Source organism: Leptonotus elevatus, chromosome 11, assembly GCF_054856555.1.
Source record: "Leptonotus elevatus isolate MCC_2025b chromosome 11, RoL_Lele_1.0, whole genome shotgun sequence".
Classification (NCBI taxonomy): domain Eukaryota; kingdom Metazoa; phylum Chordata; class Actinopteri; order Syngnathiformes; family Syngnathidae; genus Leptonotus; species Leptonotus elevatus.
The window spans coordinates 6,730,439-6,750,588 of record NC_141249.1 but is presented as its reverse complement, the minus strand read 5'-3'; the positions used below and the strand labels follow the sequence as shown (position 1 = coordinate 6,750,588).

Genomic DNA, 20,150 nt, shown 5'->3' with positions numbered 1-20,150 from the left:
TTATAGAGAATTAATAGAAAGGTTTATTATTTTATGAATTCAATACTTTTTAGACGGTCAGATACAGATATCTTAAAAAAACTCATACAAAAATAAATGGCTCACAAAATGTTCATCAGTTGACAACAATGAAAACAATACACGTTTACAACAGATCACACGTGTGCCAAACAATTTAAAAAATATACAATTGATTGCAACATCATGCATTAAGCTGATCCATACAAAATGACCAAACGTAATCGTTTTCATTGGCCTTTATACAACTATTTGCATAGGTTATTAGTCAGTGACATTGTTCTTTTTACAAATTTGCATAGGCATGAGAACATTTCAAATGACTACTAATTTGAGAACAAGCGACTCTAGTAAAAAAAAAAAGAAAAGGTGATGTCAATAACCAAATAGACACAATACTTAATTCCAGTTGTTCCTTTAACTCCTGCAGAGCATAAAAACATAAATCATCACCGAAATATTCATGGAGAATAAACAGGAGATGTTGAGCTTATTTACAGTACGAGTGGTCAGAAAATGTCCCCTTTTTGGTCTCACAGAATCTGGTATTCAGTAAAGAGTTTCATTAGAAAAAAAAAGTACAAGTTGGACTAATTATTACCATAGGTTAAATGGTGACATATTCTACACAATATTGTTGTATATGTTCTCATGTATGATGGGCAACCACAAGAGTGTTCTGCTATCTAAGTCATTTGTTACCACACATAAATGACTAGAAAAAAAATAGAATTCTAGATTATTGTTGCATCATCACAAGATCCAATATGTTTCATGTGTGCAAGTGTGCCCTTCTGTGTCCAGAGAACATTGGCACTGTCTATCCCAGTAAACCAATAAGTGTGGTCCAAACAAAGCAGAGAGTGAATGAAGCTTTTTGGAGTGTTTGTAGAGTGTGGAGTCAAGATGGCGTAATTCTATGAGTGGCTCTTGTCGTAGTTCTTCACCATGCGCTTGATGTGGAACAGTTTGTGTCTCAGCCTGCGACACTCCTTCTTCTTCGACTGGTACTCTGGTGTCTGAAAAGGAACAGGAAAGTTGATTCTTGTATTCACAAGGAGGAAAAACTCACAATCATATCCTGACCTCGACCCTATTGAGAACTTGTAGTCCATTCTTCAAATGGAGATTTATAGCAAATACAAATGTGAAAAGTATTCAGCCCCTGTACTGATATACAATCCAGTACAATCAATTAGTAAACATAGACCACCTGTTCTATGAAGGCAGCTTGTTAAAAAATACGATTGATCAAGAGCATCATGAAGACCAATGAACTCACCAAACAGCTCAGGGAGAAAGTTTAAACCAGGGCAAAGTATCCTAAAACTTTGAGCATCTCAGGGAGAACAATTCAATCCATCATCCAAAAATGTGAAAAGTATGACACAACTGCAAACCTACCAAGACATGGCTAGTCACTCAATCTGACAGAGCCAACATGTATTTACTGTAAAATATGCTGATCCATGCTTTTATCTCCAGCAGACTCGATTATTGTAACTAAAAGAACATCAGACAATTGCAGCTCATTCAGAACGCTGCAGCTCGAGTTCTGACCAAAACAAAGAGATTCGAACATTTCACTCCAGTCCAGTTAGCTGTTGAAAGGATTTCAAAATTCTGCGACTCGTCTATAAATCACTGAATGCTTTGGGTCCTGAATATATTCAAGAAGTGCTGATTGAATACAAACCCAGCAAGGCTCTGAGATCTACAGACTTGGGCCAACTAGTGGAACCCAGAGTTTAAAGAAAACATGGTGAAGCTGCATTTAGCTGCTATGCTGCACTCAAATGTCAACAGAAGTAAAGTCAACCCCGAATGTAAATACTTTTAAATCTCGTTTAATAAATGTATTTTTTTTTGCCACATGCCTTTGATTAAGGTATTTTAAACATTTTTAGATGGTGGATAATAATCTAAAAATAAATCTTTACTCTAAATGTTTTTAAAGTGTGCTGCCTAATATTTTAACATTGACAATATATGTTCTTTTAGTACATTTTGTACGCTACTTTTGTTTTCTCTGCTTTGCTTCTGAATGTTGTTAACTGCTGTGTTTGTTGCTTTCCTTCGAGTTGCCTTGTGTATGAAATGTGTTATAGAAATAAACTTGCCTTGCCTCTTTTACTGTATCATTAAAATATCATCTGCTATGTTAATCTTAAAACAAATGACTTCCCTCTTTGAAATAGAAAACAATTCTATCAAGACATTTCCACACTGTAAAATTAAAAACACTTACTGACCTGCTTAAAGTCTTTCAGTTGATTATATTCCTCTGCTACATCCTGAGAAAGAGAAAAAGAAGATACCTTTGTTACACATGCTGAGCGCCGGATACGTTTGTTACCATTAGCAATCAAACATGAAGCAAAATTGTTGCAAATATTGTATATCCATGTATATTTTGGTCCTCTTCTGTCAAATGTTATCCAACCAATGAGATATAAATATCACTTTTTCTCTCTCACCTGATATTTAGCAGAGGTGTCATCTAGTTTGTCCAACTGCCTGCTGAGTTGGTTAAAGCGGTCGTTGATGTCGTCCATGTCTGCACACATGCGCTTGTAGTCCCTCAGGTCAGCATCAAACTCGGATTTGTAGTCGTGACGTTGTTCGTCAGACGTGATCGCAGGGTACATGCTGGGCGGGAAGACAAAAGGCACGGTCAGCTAAAGCAGGAATTGGTGTTCGTCTTGAAGAAAAAAAGGTGTGTGTGTGCTGTCGATAACGGCTTTGTACCTTTGGCCGAGTTCCCCCTGCATGAATATAATGGCATGCCTCACAAGATTAACTATTCCTCGAAACAAAATGACAAATATAAAGTACAGTGCAGCTTTTTACTTGTGCCAATCAAAATAAAAAAGAGTCATCTTTATCCATCTGTTCCTCTCCAGACAAATATTTTGGCTGCAGTGTGCTGTAAACAGAGGTTTCTTTTCTAATCCAACAATCATTTTATTCAAATCAGAGAATTAAGGCCTGGTCCTGAGAGAGCGGCAAAATCTCTAATCTGCATGATGCACTGTTGGTTAAGGTCATCTGCACCTCTCTAATCCCCCCCGTGTGATGATGGAGGCTTACAGAACGTCTCACCTCACCCACTCTTCCACATCCAGCTCGTTGCCCGTCTCTGCTCCTGTGGTGTACTCGGTCTCGTACTGAGACTCGTCCATGTCGGGGTTGCGTCTGCGTCGCTTGGCCCTGTTCGCAGACGGTTTACGGCCCCCGCCAGTCTCTTCTGAAGGGCTGGAACTGGTTCTCCCACCATGGGATAAAGCCTCTGATGGTCGAGAGGTGGCCCGCTCAGAGTATCTGCAAAAAAAACCAACTTTGTTCATAAATGGGAACAATTGGAATCGATATCCATTGTAAATGAACACATGTAAGATATTCAGATTCCGATTACTTTATTGAGCCCTAAAGGGCAACTCCTCCAGTCAAAACCCGTCCAAGAAAGTTGAAAACAGTTACCAATAGGAGGAGACAGAACAGGAAGCCTGGTGGGTTGCCATTCAGCGCCCCCGAGTTTCTTTTCTAACTTTTCTATTTCATACAGTTCTTGTGTTCACTCTATAAGGTGGTGGGTCAAAAATAACCCAAATCGGGTCAACAATAGACGGACCAACCCTGAAGTTATTCAACCCAATATTTTGGGTCAAATAAAATTGATAACTGAAAAAGCAAACCAATTTTGGGGGGTGTTTTGTGGGTTATTCATGTGAATATTCATGTTTCCATCCATCCATCCATTTTCAGAACCTCGTATCTTCTCGAGGGTCGCGGGCATGCAGGAGCCTGTCCCGGCTGTTTTGGGGCAGTAGGCAGGGTACACCCTGAACTGGTTGCAAGCCAATAGCAGGTTTTCGGTTGTTTTAATAGTCCAACTGAATTGGGTCAATGAACCAAACCAACACTTTGAGCTTTTTAACCCCAAAAAATTAGTTAACAGCCCACCAAGCAACCCAATTTTTGGGCTTGTTTTTGTGAGGTATTCATGTGACCCAACCTTTTGGGTTGTTTTAATACCCCAATTAAATTGGATCAAAAATTAAGCAACCCAACTTTTTGAGTAATTCAACCCAAAAAGTTGAGTCAAATTAAATGAATAACCCACACAAAAAAATATTGGAATTGTTTTGTGGGTTATTCATTCGACCCAAATTATTGATTAAATTGAGTAACCCAAAAATTTGGGTCGGCCCCTTTTTGACCCAATTTGGGTTATTTTTGACCCAACTGTTTTTTAGAGTGTAATCACTATAAAAACGGTTGGGTCGAAAATAACCCACATTGGGTCAAAAATTACCCAACTTTTTGAGTTTTTAAACTAATTAATAATCCACAAAGCAAACAAATTTTTGGGTTGCTTTGTGGGTTATTCGTTTGACTCAACTTTTTGGGTTAATTGAATGACCCAAGTTAATTTGGTCAAAAATGAACCGACCCGACTTTTTGAGTTATTTGACCCAAAAAGTTGGGTAAAATTAAATTAATAACCCACAAAGCAACCCAGTTTTTGTGTTGTTTTGTGGGTTATTCATTTAACCCAACTCTTTGGATGAAATAATGCAAAAAGTTGAATTGGTCCCCTTTTGACCCAATTTGGGTTATTTTCGACCCAACCATTTTTAGAGTGAGTACACTCGTGCATATCGTCCATTTGAGGTGCCATAAATAAAGAAATGGTACTGTATGAGGGATTATGATCAGCCTTTGTGCATTGTAGGGGTCCTCCATGAGGGGAAGTAGTAGTATTTGTTTTAATAATATAAGCAGGAAACTTGCCCACTTTTGTGGCTTGGCAAGGGATTTGTAAAGGAATCCAAACTCAGCAGTGGAACTATGTCAATAACATGAAGACAATGTTTATTTTGTGTGAGGAACTCGCCAACTGTTAACTGTTAGAAGCTTACAATGATCGTGGCTTGTTAAATTGCTAGTCAGCGTTAAGATCATAAAGAATGCGCAATGTGTATTTGACATGCACTGTGCTTGAACTTGTTGTGAAAAGGCACCAGAACAAAAATCAATAAACATGAGCGAAAACAAGGGAAAGATAATCCCTCAAGGGCACAAAGGTCAGAGGCGCTCATTCCGTGGGTAGCGCAATATGTTTTTGTTTTTTTCATGACTAGTCACATGTTTGAAAAGAGATGTTGCGCAATAGACCCACTCATTGTTGTTGTCGTAGGTGTCCCCATTGAAAGAGCTGCTGTCCATCTTGGTCGGGGGATACGAGATGACACTGTTTGCCGAAGCATTCAGCAGACCACCTCCTTTCTCGGACACCAGGAGGGTTGGGGCGTCCTGAACACTACGGTTTTCCTCCACATTGTTCACCTACACAGGAAGGAAAAACAGACGGAACAACATAAACAACACATTCCCAAGGACTGTAAAACCCAGGTTCCTTTCGTAACTGACATCCTGCTTGAAACGTGTATTCATCACTACAGCACATATCGTATAATAACTCTTATGTTGTTATGTTACATTTATCACCCACTAGCTTTTTTACTAACATACAATTGCAGTGAGGTTATTAGTGCTCCATGTTTAATTAAGGGAGCACTCAGGCACATAATTGGGCAGCATAGTTCAGCTGCTCAGTGTTGTTGAAGTTATATGCTTTGTTCACTCTGCTTGAGCGAGAAGTGAACTCAACTCAAATGCAATACTAAATCAGCAAATTATTTCATTACTGATCATATCATTTGGCTGTGTACGTGGACAAAATAATGTCTGCCAAACAGTATAATGCATTTACTTTAATTAATATTTTTCTACTCAGAGATCCGCATTCTAAGGACTTTCCCACATCGTGGTCTGCAAGTCTGTTTCTGCAGATTTAGCAATTATTGTCAGATCAATATGGTTGCAATACATTAAATCTGCACATAAATACTTTGTACAAATTTAATTCTTGTTTATATTTAATAGTAACACTGTTGCTTTGTTTTGTTCATGGATGTGTGAAGCTCTCATTTGTTTTATACACACAGTAGCTCTCTGCTCAGGATATGATACGTGTGGAATGTTTGAGTTAAACAGCCTAGGATGGCTCAATCCGGAAAATTTATGTTTTAAACACAGTTCAGCGTTTTGTAATGGCAACAACTTTTATAATATCATAAATTTTCCGACGAGCCAAGGCAGGACAGATTCAGCAGCAGCCCCCCCCAAAATAAGAATCGCAGTCTGTGAAGTAGTCAGGTGAAGTACAACTTCCTGCCTTGCAGCTGCACCAGAATTCAATTTGAAGGGCACAGCTCATGCAAACATCTCAAAAATGTGCTCTGACTGATCGAAAAAAAAGTGCTGCCGTGAATACAACTGCAAGAACAGTAAAAAAAAGAAAGTAGTAAGGTAAATGAACATGGTGAAGAAAATTAAGACTGGGGGTAAAAAATGGTGCCGGATGCCAAGAATGGGGTGGAACAAAAGAAAACACATGCAAGTAAAGAGTTTGAGAGAGCTATTACAAGTTTAAGTTTTTTTCACGTGGACATTTTCAAAGCATTTAAAATATATATATAATATATATATATATATATATTTCGAACATTTAAAATGACAATAATCATTTTTTAAAATTAGCATAATTTCACAATTGTGTCAAAAACAAATAAACAGACATTCAAATTATTCCACAAAACAAGGATGAAATAACAGTTTTCTTTCGCCATAAATAATAATAATGACTTCTAAAGAAACTCATTTATAAAAGAAAAGACTTACTGTTCGAAATGGAATAGGATGAAGCAACTGCTTATCTAGTCCTATCCCAATTTCACCTCACTTCCTACTTTAACTCATTATTCATAAATTCCTTAACAAAAATGTTACTTTCAGCCACTGTTTTATTATTCCTCCCTAGTATATTTAGCAAAAATGAAGTTATTATACAATATCTTAAATTGACGAATATTTGTACTTCTTTTAATGTTTCCCTCAAGACCATTCCAAAAAACCACTCCACAGATTGAAATGCACATACTTTTGAGTTTCGTGTGAGCATAATGTTTGAATTTCAATTCCCCTCAGATAATAACCCCCCTCTCTCTCTGTAAATAATTTGTGTATGTTGCCCGGCAGCATTTTATTATTTGCCCTACACTTTATTCGTCCAGTTTTAAAATCTACCAGATCCCTAAATTTTTGTGTGTGTAATTTTAAAAATAGTTTATTGGTGTGTTGAAGGTACCCTACATAATGTCTTATTTTTATGGCTTTTTTTTGTGGTTTTGTAGGAATTACCCCAAACTTCTACACAGTAATTCAAATATGGTAATATTATTGAACAATACAAAATAAACATTGCTTTATCATTTAATATGTGTCTGGCCTTTCCCAACAATCCAACAGTGTGTGCTACCTTTGCCCTAACGTGTTTTATATGGGCTTTCCAGCGGATTTTGTCATCAAGTATCACACCCAGAAATGTGTTTTCATAAACTCGTTCAATTTGAACGTCCTTAATCTTTATTGTTAGTTGTGCGTTTATTTTACGGTTTCCAAACAACATCAGTTTGGTTTTATTCAGATTTAATGAAAGTTTGTTTAAGTCAAAACATGTTTTTAGTTTATTTAATACTTTGGTGACCACCTCCACAAGCTGCTGCAGGTTGTCTCCAGAACAGAAAATGTTTGTGTCATCTGCAAATAGCACAAACTTTAAAATTGTCAAAACCTTACAAATGTTGTTTATGTACATAATAAACAATGTTGGTCCCAAAACCGAATCCTTGTGGGACTCCACAAGAGATACCCAATTGAGTTGATTTGTGATTTTCCATTTGCACAAATTGATTCCTTTTGGATAGATAATTTGTCACCCAGTTGAGTATTTTATTAATTTATTAATTTCATATTTTTCAAGTTTCCTAACTAGTACATGATGGTCTATTGTGTCAAATGCTTTTTTTAAGTATACAAATACTCCTACTGCATTTTTTTTGGTCCAGAGAACTGGTTATTTCTTCCATTAGCTCCATTATTGCCATTGATGTGGATCTCTTTGGTCTGTATCCATATTTACTGTCATTTAACAAGTCATACTTTTCAATGATTTTATCTAGTCTATTTGCAAAAAGTTTTTCTAAGATTTTTGAGAACTGAGAGAGTAGAGAGACCGGCCTGTAGTCGGTGAATTGACTTCTGTCTCCCGCTTTGTAAATCAATTCAATACAATTAATAAGATGACATTTTGTCATTTTCGTCATTCTACATGATACATCTAGACAACAAACCAAAAACTCTATTTGATCAAACACTATGTTGCATTTCGAACTACAGTACTGCATTTTTTCATTTGAATATAGGTTGGAGGCCAGCCGCATACGTGTGGCAGTCGACAGCATGCGATACCGCTGTATTAGCAGCACACTGACACCACTAATGACCTCATGAATGAAACACAATGGAACCCAAACTGAGCATAATGAGGCCAGTGTGTGAGGTCATTCTTAGCGAGCTGGTTCAGTGTCCAACCAAGCCTGATGACTCACTGTGTGACATTGCTGTGCACGTGGTGCAATTACCATGAAAGAAGATACAGAGATAGAAAAGATACGCCACACCTTTGTGTTTTATAATTTAAAGACAATATAAGATGTGCTATGGCAATAATAGAGTCATGATCAAATATTGAGGACTGAGAATGTGTGCACTGTCTTTACCTAAACACATCCTACTGGACATTTTTAAACTAACAGGCTTAAATAACAGAGACATGGGGGAAAAAACTAACCTATTTTCTGTGTAGAGTTGGCTTTTGCATAGTTTTGTGGGTTTAGTCATGATTTAAAGTACATTGTGAATATAGGCATAACAGTTAGAAACACGGTTAAAGCATACCAACAGCCTTCATTGTCATTCAAACAAGGAAACACATTAACTGAAAAGCGGCATATTGAGTCAATCATCAATCCCCGTTTCAGGCAAGCGTCTCTTATGAGTGTTGTTGATGTTTATCAAACTCTGTAGAAACCATCTGCTTGCTTACCGGTTGCTAATGATTAATCTGAGTGAAACTAGGTAGTAGACCATGAACAAACATTCACTGAGCGCTATCAGCCATGAGAATGAACTGAACTTAGTACCTCAGAGGAAACACAGACAGTCATACAACAATTGGCATTTGAATTCACAACAAGGAATACCAGGTATCAGTATTGGGCTGACATCCGGCCTGAGTTCAAGGTATTAGTACTCATGATGGCAGTCGATCTCTTATGGCTATTTTATGATCAGGAATAAAACATGTATAACCACATATTTTAGTTGGAACGTTTTTCTGACCATTGCATTATCCGTTCATTCATTCATGGATTCATTCATTCATTTATGGATGGAAAAAAAGACAATTGCTATTCATTTCGGGCAATTTTAAGGAAAAATGCTATATAGGCAGGGGTGCACATGAGCACTGCAGATTTAATATTGCACTCTGTTTTAAGTCAGTCACTGCGGTTTTGTGCACTCGAATATTGCAGCTCGCTCAGTCAGTCAGCTTGACTGCAGTCAGGCTATGCAGCCTCAATTTGCAGTCAAGCTAGCTGCCAAAACAATTGTTTCTGATGGCCAATTTCAAAAGAAAAGTAAGGCATTGATATCCATGTACAGTCTTGTGCTTTTATTTTGAAGTTGACCTTTGTGGCGCTTTGCGTAGCCTATGAACAACTGCTGTTGTGGCGACTGGCTTAAGAGTCTGGCTTCGCTGACGGCTACAATTGCCGTGAGACGGTGGCCAAATGAGCAGAAAGAGAGCTGCCGGTGAGACGTTTATCTCTGTGTCGCTACATCACGGTTCTACGGTCTGTCAATATATGTGGTCAGTGGTGCAAAAAAGATTGGGCACTGCCCTAGAGAAGAGTGCTAAGCTCGCTGGCCACAAGACCTTGCCTTTCAGCTGCAACTCAGATGTGGGCAATTCATTTTTCGAACAAGCCATGCAACTCAATTTAACGTATTTTCATCAAACAGAGAATTGTATTGTTTTAATAAGCTGCCATTGTGTAGCCTAGCTGTAATCATGTTGTTGTAATTAGGAAATGAAAAACGACATAACCTCTGTGATGCCTCCTCCCTCACTTTGCACTGTAAAACTAGATGGAGACTAATCCATCACATACATACAACATGCCCACTTTAAGTTAATATTGGGGAGCATATGTCATTAAATGAATTTACTTTATCTACTAGTCAGAACAAAACAAATAATGGAATTTTTCATCAAGGCTGGATTAAAATTCTCGACCCCATTCCCTTGACCACAGCTTGAGAAGTTAAGAACTGTGGGTCAATTAGGGTCAAATATTCTATTCATCCGTGCAACATTATGCAACACTAACCACCAAGCTCTTGTCTCTTACCCAGTCCTCTACATTTCTGCCCTCCGATGCCTTGCCGCCAACCAGAGGCCCATCCCAGAAGATGTTGGGTTTGCCGTAGCGCCAGATCTTGCCTCTAGTCTTGTGTGCATAGAAGGCAGCGACAGCCAGGGCGACCACAATCAGGAATCCGCACACCATGGCAACTCCCTACAAATTCAGGGACATGGGAGTCAAAGATAAGATGTACCACAAAGACTGTCTGACCTGGTATAAGTGTACACATACATTGAAAATATCACTACTTGTACCACAAATAAGTAGCAAACATTAAACAAATAAATATAACTAAAGTAGATCACAAAAATGACTAAAGTCAATACAGTCTGCAGCCATAAGATAAAGGGGAAAACAAGCCACAAACCTCTTGAGGGTCCACAAAGCAGTAATGGTAGAGGTACTGGTTGTAAAGGGGGAAGCCTCCCACTCCTCCCATCTGAGAATAGCCCGTCTGGTAGAGGCTCTGGCACATCATGAGCATGGGGTTGTACATCACATTGGACGTTCCCTGGGCCATGGGGTTTACTCCAACTATGTACACAATGTTTATGATGCCCTGTAACAGACATATCTTGTATGTTTAATACTCATGGAATCATCTCAAATATCCACATCTCATGAAGCTTTCATTTACACATGATGCATTATATATACTTTGGAACTTCCAGACATGAAGTCATATGAGTTAAGTAAAACTTTGAATGGAATATATATCAAGAAAAGGCATACTCTAACAACAATTGATTGGGACTGGTAAACAAGTTCAAGTCAATTTTATTTATACTTAGATCAAGATTGGTTCCTTATGGAGCAGGGCTGTCACTTTCCAATATTTTTAGAATTAATTATTCTAATCAAATAATTGGATAACATTTTATTCTGCATTTAAGTGTATTACAAAAAAAAATATTCCACTGATGCTGTTCATTTACTAATTATTGTTTTTTTTTCGGATTGTTTAGTGATACAAAAAACAAACAAACAAACAACAATAAAGCAATATCAAACGTGAGAGATTAATGTCCTCACACACCTTTTTGTAACTGATTTAGTTACTAGTTCGGTCATTGTTTTTCACAGTGACAGCAGATGTTTGCAAATATCTTATTTTGATTATGGGTGTCAAAATTAGTATGTTATTTTGGAGTTAATTTACAGTTCCTTTAACGCCACTAATTTTTTTAAACGCGCGATTAATGACCACTCCGTACTTGGAAAGCCTGTACCGGGGGAATTCCAGTTTCAAAGCAGCAGACACGTCCACGTAAAAAATTTGCAGTGATAAATTTAATAATAATGCATATATTTGTGGAAACTGGGGTTAAGTTGGAATTTACAATTTTAAAAATGTTTTGAATTCCACAAGTTACTTCGTGTTAAAGATTAGGTAGCTCTTAATCTAAAAAGAAAAATGCACTGAGCTGTCACCAGTGTGTTTAAGATGCAATTACGCCATCTAGTGGCAGAAAAATGACCTCAACACAAATCTATATCACACTAGTTTTTTTACAGTACTGTATATCTTTTTAATCTTAACTCAATTTTATGAATTATTTTGAAATTACTGTATCAATAACTAAAGAATGCAGCCATATTTCCATTAGTTAAATTTTTTTAGAGTATGAAAACTTAGAAAATATTTGATTGTACATTTTATTTTATTGATTTGAACAGATATAAAATTTGCATTTAATCGTGAGTTAACCATTGAAGTCATGCGATTAATTATGATTAAAAATTGTATTAATTTCATTGTGCTTTTGCTCATTTTGAAGATTTTGACATTTTCACCTGAAGTGTACAATCGGGCTGAAAATGCATTTAAAGCAATAATAATTTCATTTTGGCTCTCACACCTTAACTAAATGTTGTAGACTCAAACTTTTTGCTGTCATTAGTGTATTTTAGCAAAATGAAGATGATTCAAGCATTAATTTCATTGTGCTTTTGCTCATTTTGAAGATTTTGACATTTTCACCTGAAGTGTACAATCAGGCTGAAAACGCGTTTAAAGCAATAAAAATTTCATTTTGGCTCTCACACCTTAACTAAATGTTGTAGACTCAAACTTTTTGCTGTCATTAGTGTATTTTAGCAAAATGTAATCGCCTTGCACCCCTAATTTTGATTAAAACATAAATGCTAATCAGCATGTAATCAGTATATGATTTCTGTAGTGCTTAATGAGCAACTGAACCACTTTAGCGACAGAGATGAGGGAAAAACATCCTCTGAAGAGACCTCGAACAGAAACAAGATGAGTGTGGGGTTTTCTTAATTCATTTTCAAATATACAACCTAATAATTGCTTGTAAATGTTCCATGACAATAACAGCTTGCGTTTTGCTGGGCTGTACTAAAAATAAGGGACAGCCCGTTAAGAATATTTGCCACTGTACAGTCTATGTTGTTGCCATTGTTCTACCAACTAAATATGAATGTGGGGTAAGTTAATCATTAACAGCAAAACTACAGTATCACCATAATTGTAACACTCTAGCCAAGAAGCCTTATTCTGGTCACTGTAGCAACCAGTGTTTAGTCATAATCTCATACTTTTGTTTTTTCTGGTTTTATCATGTAATAGGTGATTCTTTTTGGGTTTATCTTGTAACACATTACACTAGATCACTCTTGTTTTTCTCATACATGGTAGTTGGAGTGTGTGACTGACTCTTACCTGCAAGACAGCCATGATGATACTGGCAATCAGGATGGCCAGAAAGTACTTCCTGCTGCGGATGGCGCTGGCTTTCGAGAAGCTGGCAATGAAGAAAGCCAGTGCCGCGATGAAGTTTATGGCTGCCATGGCAATCATTGTTGTTTTGGCTGAGTAGGGGGAAATATAGGAGCCCTGGTAGTTGCTGTAGCCACCATAACTGCCGTAGCCACCGTATCCTTGGCCATAGCTGCCTGCGCCATATCCACCGCCGTAGCCAGCTCCATAGCCCAGTCCCATTCCATTCGCATACTGCATGTCCCACATGAGAGTGGAAGCCACACAGGCGAATATGGCCAAACACAGCACGATGACCACAGCCATCATGGCCTTGACGATCCCAGGAGGCGACAACCATTTGTAGAAGTGCTGCGGCTTGTCCTCAATGTAGTAAGATCCCGGCGGAGGAGGGTAAGCGTTGTAATCACTCAGAGGCGCATGGAAGCTGCCCGGTGCTCCAAAGCCATTATTGGATGGTGGGGTGTACACAGGTGGACTGTCGTAGGACTGTTTCTCAAACATCTCTACAAAGAAATAAAACAGAAGCACTGAGAGCAAACTCAAATGAATGCGTGCGTGCCAGGGAGTACAGCACTGTCTGATATGAGTTATGCTTCAGTTGACGATTGATATGGAAAAGATGGGCGTGACTGTCCTTCGGAATGAGGCTTAGTAACAGAAATGTGTAAATAATTGACTGTTTGCGAGTACTCTGCTTGTTGAAATCTGTTGCCTGTAATCTGTTGCTGTTTCAGCATATTACTACGCATTAAGTCGACCGAAAGTGGTAGTCAACCCCAAAACAATTATTTGACAATCACATGTTCTATGCAGCTCCATAGTCTAAATATAGTCTTCTGGTTAATTTTGTGTTAGTGTAATATGAGTTAAGCAGCAAAATCCAGCAGTTTTTTTACCCATCAATATCAGAAGGCGGCCATTTTGTCGAGTGAAAATGGCATCACAGTAGCTCAGGTCTTAAGTAACAACCAATCATAGCAGGTGAGCTGTTTGATGACATTCTGATTACATTTGTGGAATGTAATATTATTTTTTACATTTATGGAACATGAGTTATGCAGCAAAATCCAGCAATTTTTCATCAATATCAGAATATCAATATCATTTTGCCACTTGCTGTCGAGTGTAAATGACATCACAGTTGCTCAGGTCTCGGGTAACAACCAATCACAGCTCATCTTCAGAAAACAGGTGAGCTGTGATTGCTCGTTGTCTGAGCCCTAGAAACTGTGATGTCATCTTCAGCCCACAGTAAGTGACAAAATGGCCGCCCCTGTCACGCCCAATTTACATTGACTGCGGAACGGCCGCGGTGCGTTTTTCCATACGGCCGCTGCACGGACTGCAATTTACACTGACTGCGTTGTCGTTGTGTCCGGAAATCTGCACCCGCCAGACCACAAGATCACGAGAGTTCACGCTGGAGAGTTGAGTTCACGCGATAACAACCGTGTATATAAAGTCCTATTGGTGAATAATAGCTACACTCGTCTGTTGTCACATCGATATGCTTTTGGACGTTATTTCTGTGACTTCTACCATAGCTCTAATACCATGGTTAAGAACGTTTTGTGTTTGAATAGTGTTATTTTGTCATGTTTAATTTAATCTGAGCTAGTTTTTTGTAAATGTCCGACTCATGTCATACGAAGTAGTTCCCTCTCCCAAAAAATGAGTTCGCAAACTGTTTTATTTTGAAATATACCGGATCTACCTTGATGCCGACGCGCGACTTCCTGTCCGGCTCGTATAATTTCTTCAGCAAATCCGCAAACGTTCCGCATGCGGTGTCCGGAAAAAATAGAACGCTTGCGGAAACCTTCCACAGCGCCGCATCCCTTCCCCACTGTATACGCAACTGCAGCTGGTGTAAATTGACACGCAGACTCAAATGCTTTCTATTCCTTGCGGCAGCCGTACGGAAAGCGCACCGCGTCCGTTCCGCAGTCATTGTAAATTGGGCGTGAGATGGATGAAAACAGCTGGATTTTGCTTCATAACTCATATTCCACAAATGTAATATTAACTCTTTGACTGCCATAAACGTTATAAAACGTTTAGTAAAAACCTACGGAGGGGCGCCGAGGACGTTAAAAGACGTTCACTATGTTTTTTTGGGTTTTTTTTTGGAAACGGGTGTAGGAAAGCCTTGGGCAGCTGTGCTGAAAGTATCAAGCAGATCTAGTTAGTATAATGACTCGTTTTGGCCCCTAGGTGGCAGCGATGACTCTCTTTGCTGATGAAGCAACAATGGCGACCGGTTGCAAGCAGCTCACGCTTGAGCATTTTTTTCAAAGACGGAAAGCATCGATCAATACTAAAAAGCGCATTGATGTCGACGATGATGATGATGGTGACTTCGAGCTTGACGCCAAAGTTGGAAGCCTTGACGCGACCGTTATGATCCTCACCGGCTAGCGAGGCTAACGCCGGAAAACGCGGAGCACAACCGAATACAGGCGGACGATGAAGAGTAGTCGAAAAGCATCGATCAATGTATTGATGATGATGACTCCCGAGGTTGACGCCGAAGTTGGAAGCGTTGACGCCGAAGTTGGAAGCATTGACGCGGCCGCTATGAATACGTGTAAGCCTCACCGGCTAGCGAGGCTAACGCCGGAAAACGCGGAGCATAACCGAACACAGGCGGACGATCGGACGATGGAGAGTACCCCGAGTCCAATGCATATTCATCGGAGGAGCGGGTACAGTCTGATCACGGAGAAGACACTGGTTCTGGACTACAATGCCACCATGAATGGAGTGGATAAGATGGATCAGAACATGAAGGACATGAGGAAGCCACACATAAAACCACCGTAACGTAACCGTAACATTATCCTGATAGTAGACGTGATGGCAACACACACTGCAGTATATACTTGCTATTCCCCGGAAAAAACGGCCGGCAAGAAAGAGCACGCGAAGGGGCAATCGCAGTGAAACTAATCTGTTGTGCAAATCATGTTGCGTCTCCTTGCACGCAGGGGAGTGTTACACAAAAAGAAAAACTGTAGTTGAAACATCCACATAATTATGAATAGTACCACAGTTGCACACATTTGTAAATAGTTTGCCAAATTGTTGTCAAATTGTTACACTGTTGAATGTAAATAAACGTATTTTGCTATCAAAAAACACTTTTTCATTCTTGGTGGTAGTGTTTTATAGAAGTAAAGCACTATTTAGGTGTTTGTGGCATCATTCATGGACAAAAAGAAGTGTAAAATTCACTAGAGTGCATGAAATAATATCGTTTCACTAAAAGCTTGATTTCTCCGTATTTTGGTCCAAAACAAGCGCATTTGGGTAAAACTAACCATTTTCTATTGTTGACTACTGAAGAACGGAATAAGGTTCTTTCATTTGGTAGTATGTGTGTTTCCATAGTCCAAACAGAAAATTTTCTGTGGACCTTGAAAGATCAGTCAAAATGCTTAAATCGGCTGGCACTGACAGCATCCCTTTTCTGAAAACGTCTGGCAGTCAAAGAGTTAATCAGAATGCCATGTTTACACTAGTGCGATCACATGTAACTTGTTTTTGTCAATAAATGTTTAAGGTTGACTTCCTTTTAAAACAACTCTCCAAAATGAATGCATACAAATGAGGGCATAAAGTACTTGTTATATCCTCTAACTTCACACTATCTTAGCTTATAGCTGGTGTAAACGATATTTTATTGGGGGCAGAACGTGTCTTTATGATCTTGACGCAAACTAGTTTAGACCTGCTTTTTGTCATTATCAGAAAAAAAATGAACTGGGAGTGGAATGACCTCATCTTTGAAGGCCGTTGAGCGAGCAATATCAGAACCAGCATGGAGATGTCTGTACCAGGGCAGACACGGAGCTCAGCCAAACAATACTTTCCTTTTTTGAGTCTTCGCGGGCAGTTCGAGTCTTTCTGCTGCCCCCGCAATGTCCGGGCCTTGAAGAGTTCACATGTCCCGCCCTCAACTCATTTTGTTTTTCTTCTGTTCAAAATCTTACAAGGGAGCAAGGCTGCAAGTCAACAATAGCCATTCTTTCATTCTTTTACATCAAGCAGAAGACAAAGTGAGACTTCTGAAACGAGAATGCTACTGTATCCTATTTGCCAAATGTAATCTCCGCCACTGTAAACACAACCCCATTCAGTGGCTGAGACAGAAAGATGTGCTTGCTGGCTACACTCACAGTCTACATGGCCATAATTCTTCACTCTGTATGGGACAGAGGAGGTCTCGCCTCAGAGCCTCCATCCCAGACGCCCTCCTATCATTCCCTCCTTCATTCCTCCGTGTCCTTCCAACCTCCAACATTCTCCCTGTCCTTACTGCCTGCCTTTGTTTGGAGAGCAGGAGGGGCAAAAGTCAGGGCTTCTCGCAGGAACAGTGTTGTCATGGAGTCAGGGTTCAAAAAAAAAGAAAAAAAGAAAAGAAAATTGGGGCGCTGTCCTGGGAGTCGCGAACAACAGCTCTTCTGTCCGTCTCCATAAGAAAGGGACAAAAAGAAGGGAATGCAGGTGCAAGCAGGTTGTTCAAAGTAGTTTCTTGTCATTTCTGTTAGGGCACAGATATTCTGCATTTTGACAAATATCAGTATTGGCTGTATTAGTATTTATGAATGACTTAACGCCAAATAACTATTTATTTAAAATTTCAGTTAATGTAATACATTTTTAATTACAGTAAAACGAAGAAAGTTGAACATTTTCAATTATTTTTGAAATTTTGGAAAAATATATTTACTGTAGAAAACTATAAGGACTCTGGGAGCCACGTTATTTACTTGTTTAAGTTTTCATTTAACTTTTTAAGACATACTGATGATCTTGGGAGCTCCCTGAACTTTTTGTTACAATTTTAAAGCAAAGGTGTATATTTTCTAAAATAACATTTTGCAAAATTGAGAAGTTGTTCAATAAACATGCTTTAAGACATTTCAACAAAGTTAAGAGTTGGAAATTGCATTTTTAAATATTTTGACGACAATGTCCACATGACAATAAAGTAGTATAAACCTAAAAAAAATAATGAACATATAAAAATTTAAACAAAAAATAACTTGTGTAACAGTTGGATTAAGCATGAGTTGACATTTGACATGTACCAAATTCCACAAGACTGCATATCATGAATGAAGAATTGGTGTGGAATGAGAATCATCACAACTAACCCTAACGCCAGCAGTGGCCCTTGCGGTAGTTGAGTTGCATTTGTATTACGTGGTCAGGTCGGGTCGGGTCGGGTCAAACACCCACCAGGTTCAGCCTGAGCACCACTACAACAGAGACTCTCATTTGCTGCCACTGATGGAATTTCACTCATATGGTCACATGTCTCCCCTTCTGTCAAAAACAGTTAGGCCCCTAAGCCCCTGCCTGGGACCCACTGCCATAACCAAAGGCCTCAACCAAGACTTTCTATCACAACACCAAGAACTATACATCACTGGCTATATGCCACAAATTGGTAAATGTCATGTTTTTCCACACATCTACACTATTGGTCAGTCTACACGTGGGTGTGATTGTTACAAATTATTAGAACAATGTTAACTGTTGAAAATGGTTTGCTCTCTTTGATGATGCAGAGGAGTTTTGGGGTTTTGGAATTGCCCTCTTCTATATCGAATTGAATCTTAATGTCACTCAATTGAAACTAATCAAATTGTTCCACTTGGTATAGTTTACCATCCTTTTATCGTATTGCACCCCAGGATCACTTGTATGATGAAAGGATAAAAGAAACCCCCATTTTTTTTTTTTGCTTAATCGCACCAACAACATCAATGCACTCAAAAATGTCATACCAAATGCTGAATTGTGTTGTTGATATAATTTCTCTGCTTATTTGATAGGGATGTACATTTCTTTTATATAGGTTACACTGCATCTAGGAAATATATATATGTAGGTCAGCTTGGTCAGGTGTTCCTTGGGCGTGAGCATTCACACTACTATTATTCTGCAAAGCAAATAGTGAATGAAACATCACAACGTTATTAGCTCTCAACCAAAATAACACAATGTATTGTATATGCCTATATACATTTTTGTGCCACCGGGGGCATTTATCCAGTATGTCAATAAGAATACAATTTTATCAATTTAACTAAATTGATTAACTTTTTGTACACTTAAAAACTGAAAAAACAGCATTTGGCACCTTTTTTCGTAGTCGCCTTACCTGAGGAACACAAGGAGGCAAAAAAAAAAAAACGTTGGCCGTCCTTACTTCCAGTCAAAAGTCTTCCAAGTTAAAACTGTGGCTAAAAATTTGAATAACTCACTCTTGTCGCGCTTTCTTTACAGCGAACCTTTTGAAATGAAGGCCATTTGAAGAAAGAAAGACAAAAGAAGAAGTATTTCTCCACTTCTGACGCTGGTATGCGTCTCGCGCAGCAGTCTGGAGGAAAGTGGCAACTGGCAAGTGCCGCTTGATGTCCAGCAGGTCCGCGGTGATGAGGCCGGCCGCACAACACCCGCAACATTGCGTGTGTTCTAGCGCCAGGGGTCAGCCTTGGTACACGCGTTTATGGACCGTTGCTCGTTAATTCAAGATACAATGTATTCTGCGTGGCGATGCACGTGTTATATCCTGGGTGATGAATGCAAATATTTTGATGACAAAAATTAAAAAAAACGTTTTTTAAATCAAATTGTCCTTTGTACTCACTAATTCAGTGCAATACTTATGTTTGACAACTTGGAGCAATTTGTGGTGGTGGTGAGGGGGGCTCACAAAAAACGTTTCCCTTTCATTGACTTACTCGTGATGGGAATTCATATTCTTTCTAGTCAACTCTTTCGGTGGCTTTCAAATGGATCTTTAGGGTTTTTTTCTTACTTATTTATTATTACTTTAAATAATGTAATATTGTATCAAATGCTGCATTTTGCTTTTGTTCAAAACAACAACAAAAACTGCATGATAGCTAGCTAGCGCTGGCTTGACTATTAAAACGTATTCTTCGTAAAATGTTGTGCAACCATTAATGGGGATTGGA

At 38.8% G+C, this 20,150-nt stretch overlaps 1 protein-coding gene across 1 annotated transcript; it reads right to left on the bottom strand.

Annotated features, from left to right (window-relative positions):
- Positions 1-19,577, bottom strand: LOC147165644 (occludin). Its single transcript, XM_086090122.1, has 9 exons — positions 19,331-19,577; positions 13,099-13,661; positions 10,783-10,974; positions 10,401-10,568; positions 5,201-5,367; positions 3,121-3,339; positions 2,496-2,667; positions 2,271-2,312; positions 1-1,037 (listed from the first exon to the last, which is right to left on the bottom strand). Exons 2-9 carry the CDS (start codon positions 13,657-13,659, stop codon positions 936-938), a joined length of 1,623 nt encoding a protein of 540 aa, XP_085946248.1. The 5' UTR covers positions 13,660-13,661; positions 19,331-19,577; the 3' UTR covers positions 1-935.
- Positions 19,578-20,150: the final 573 nt, after the last annotated feature.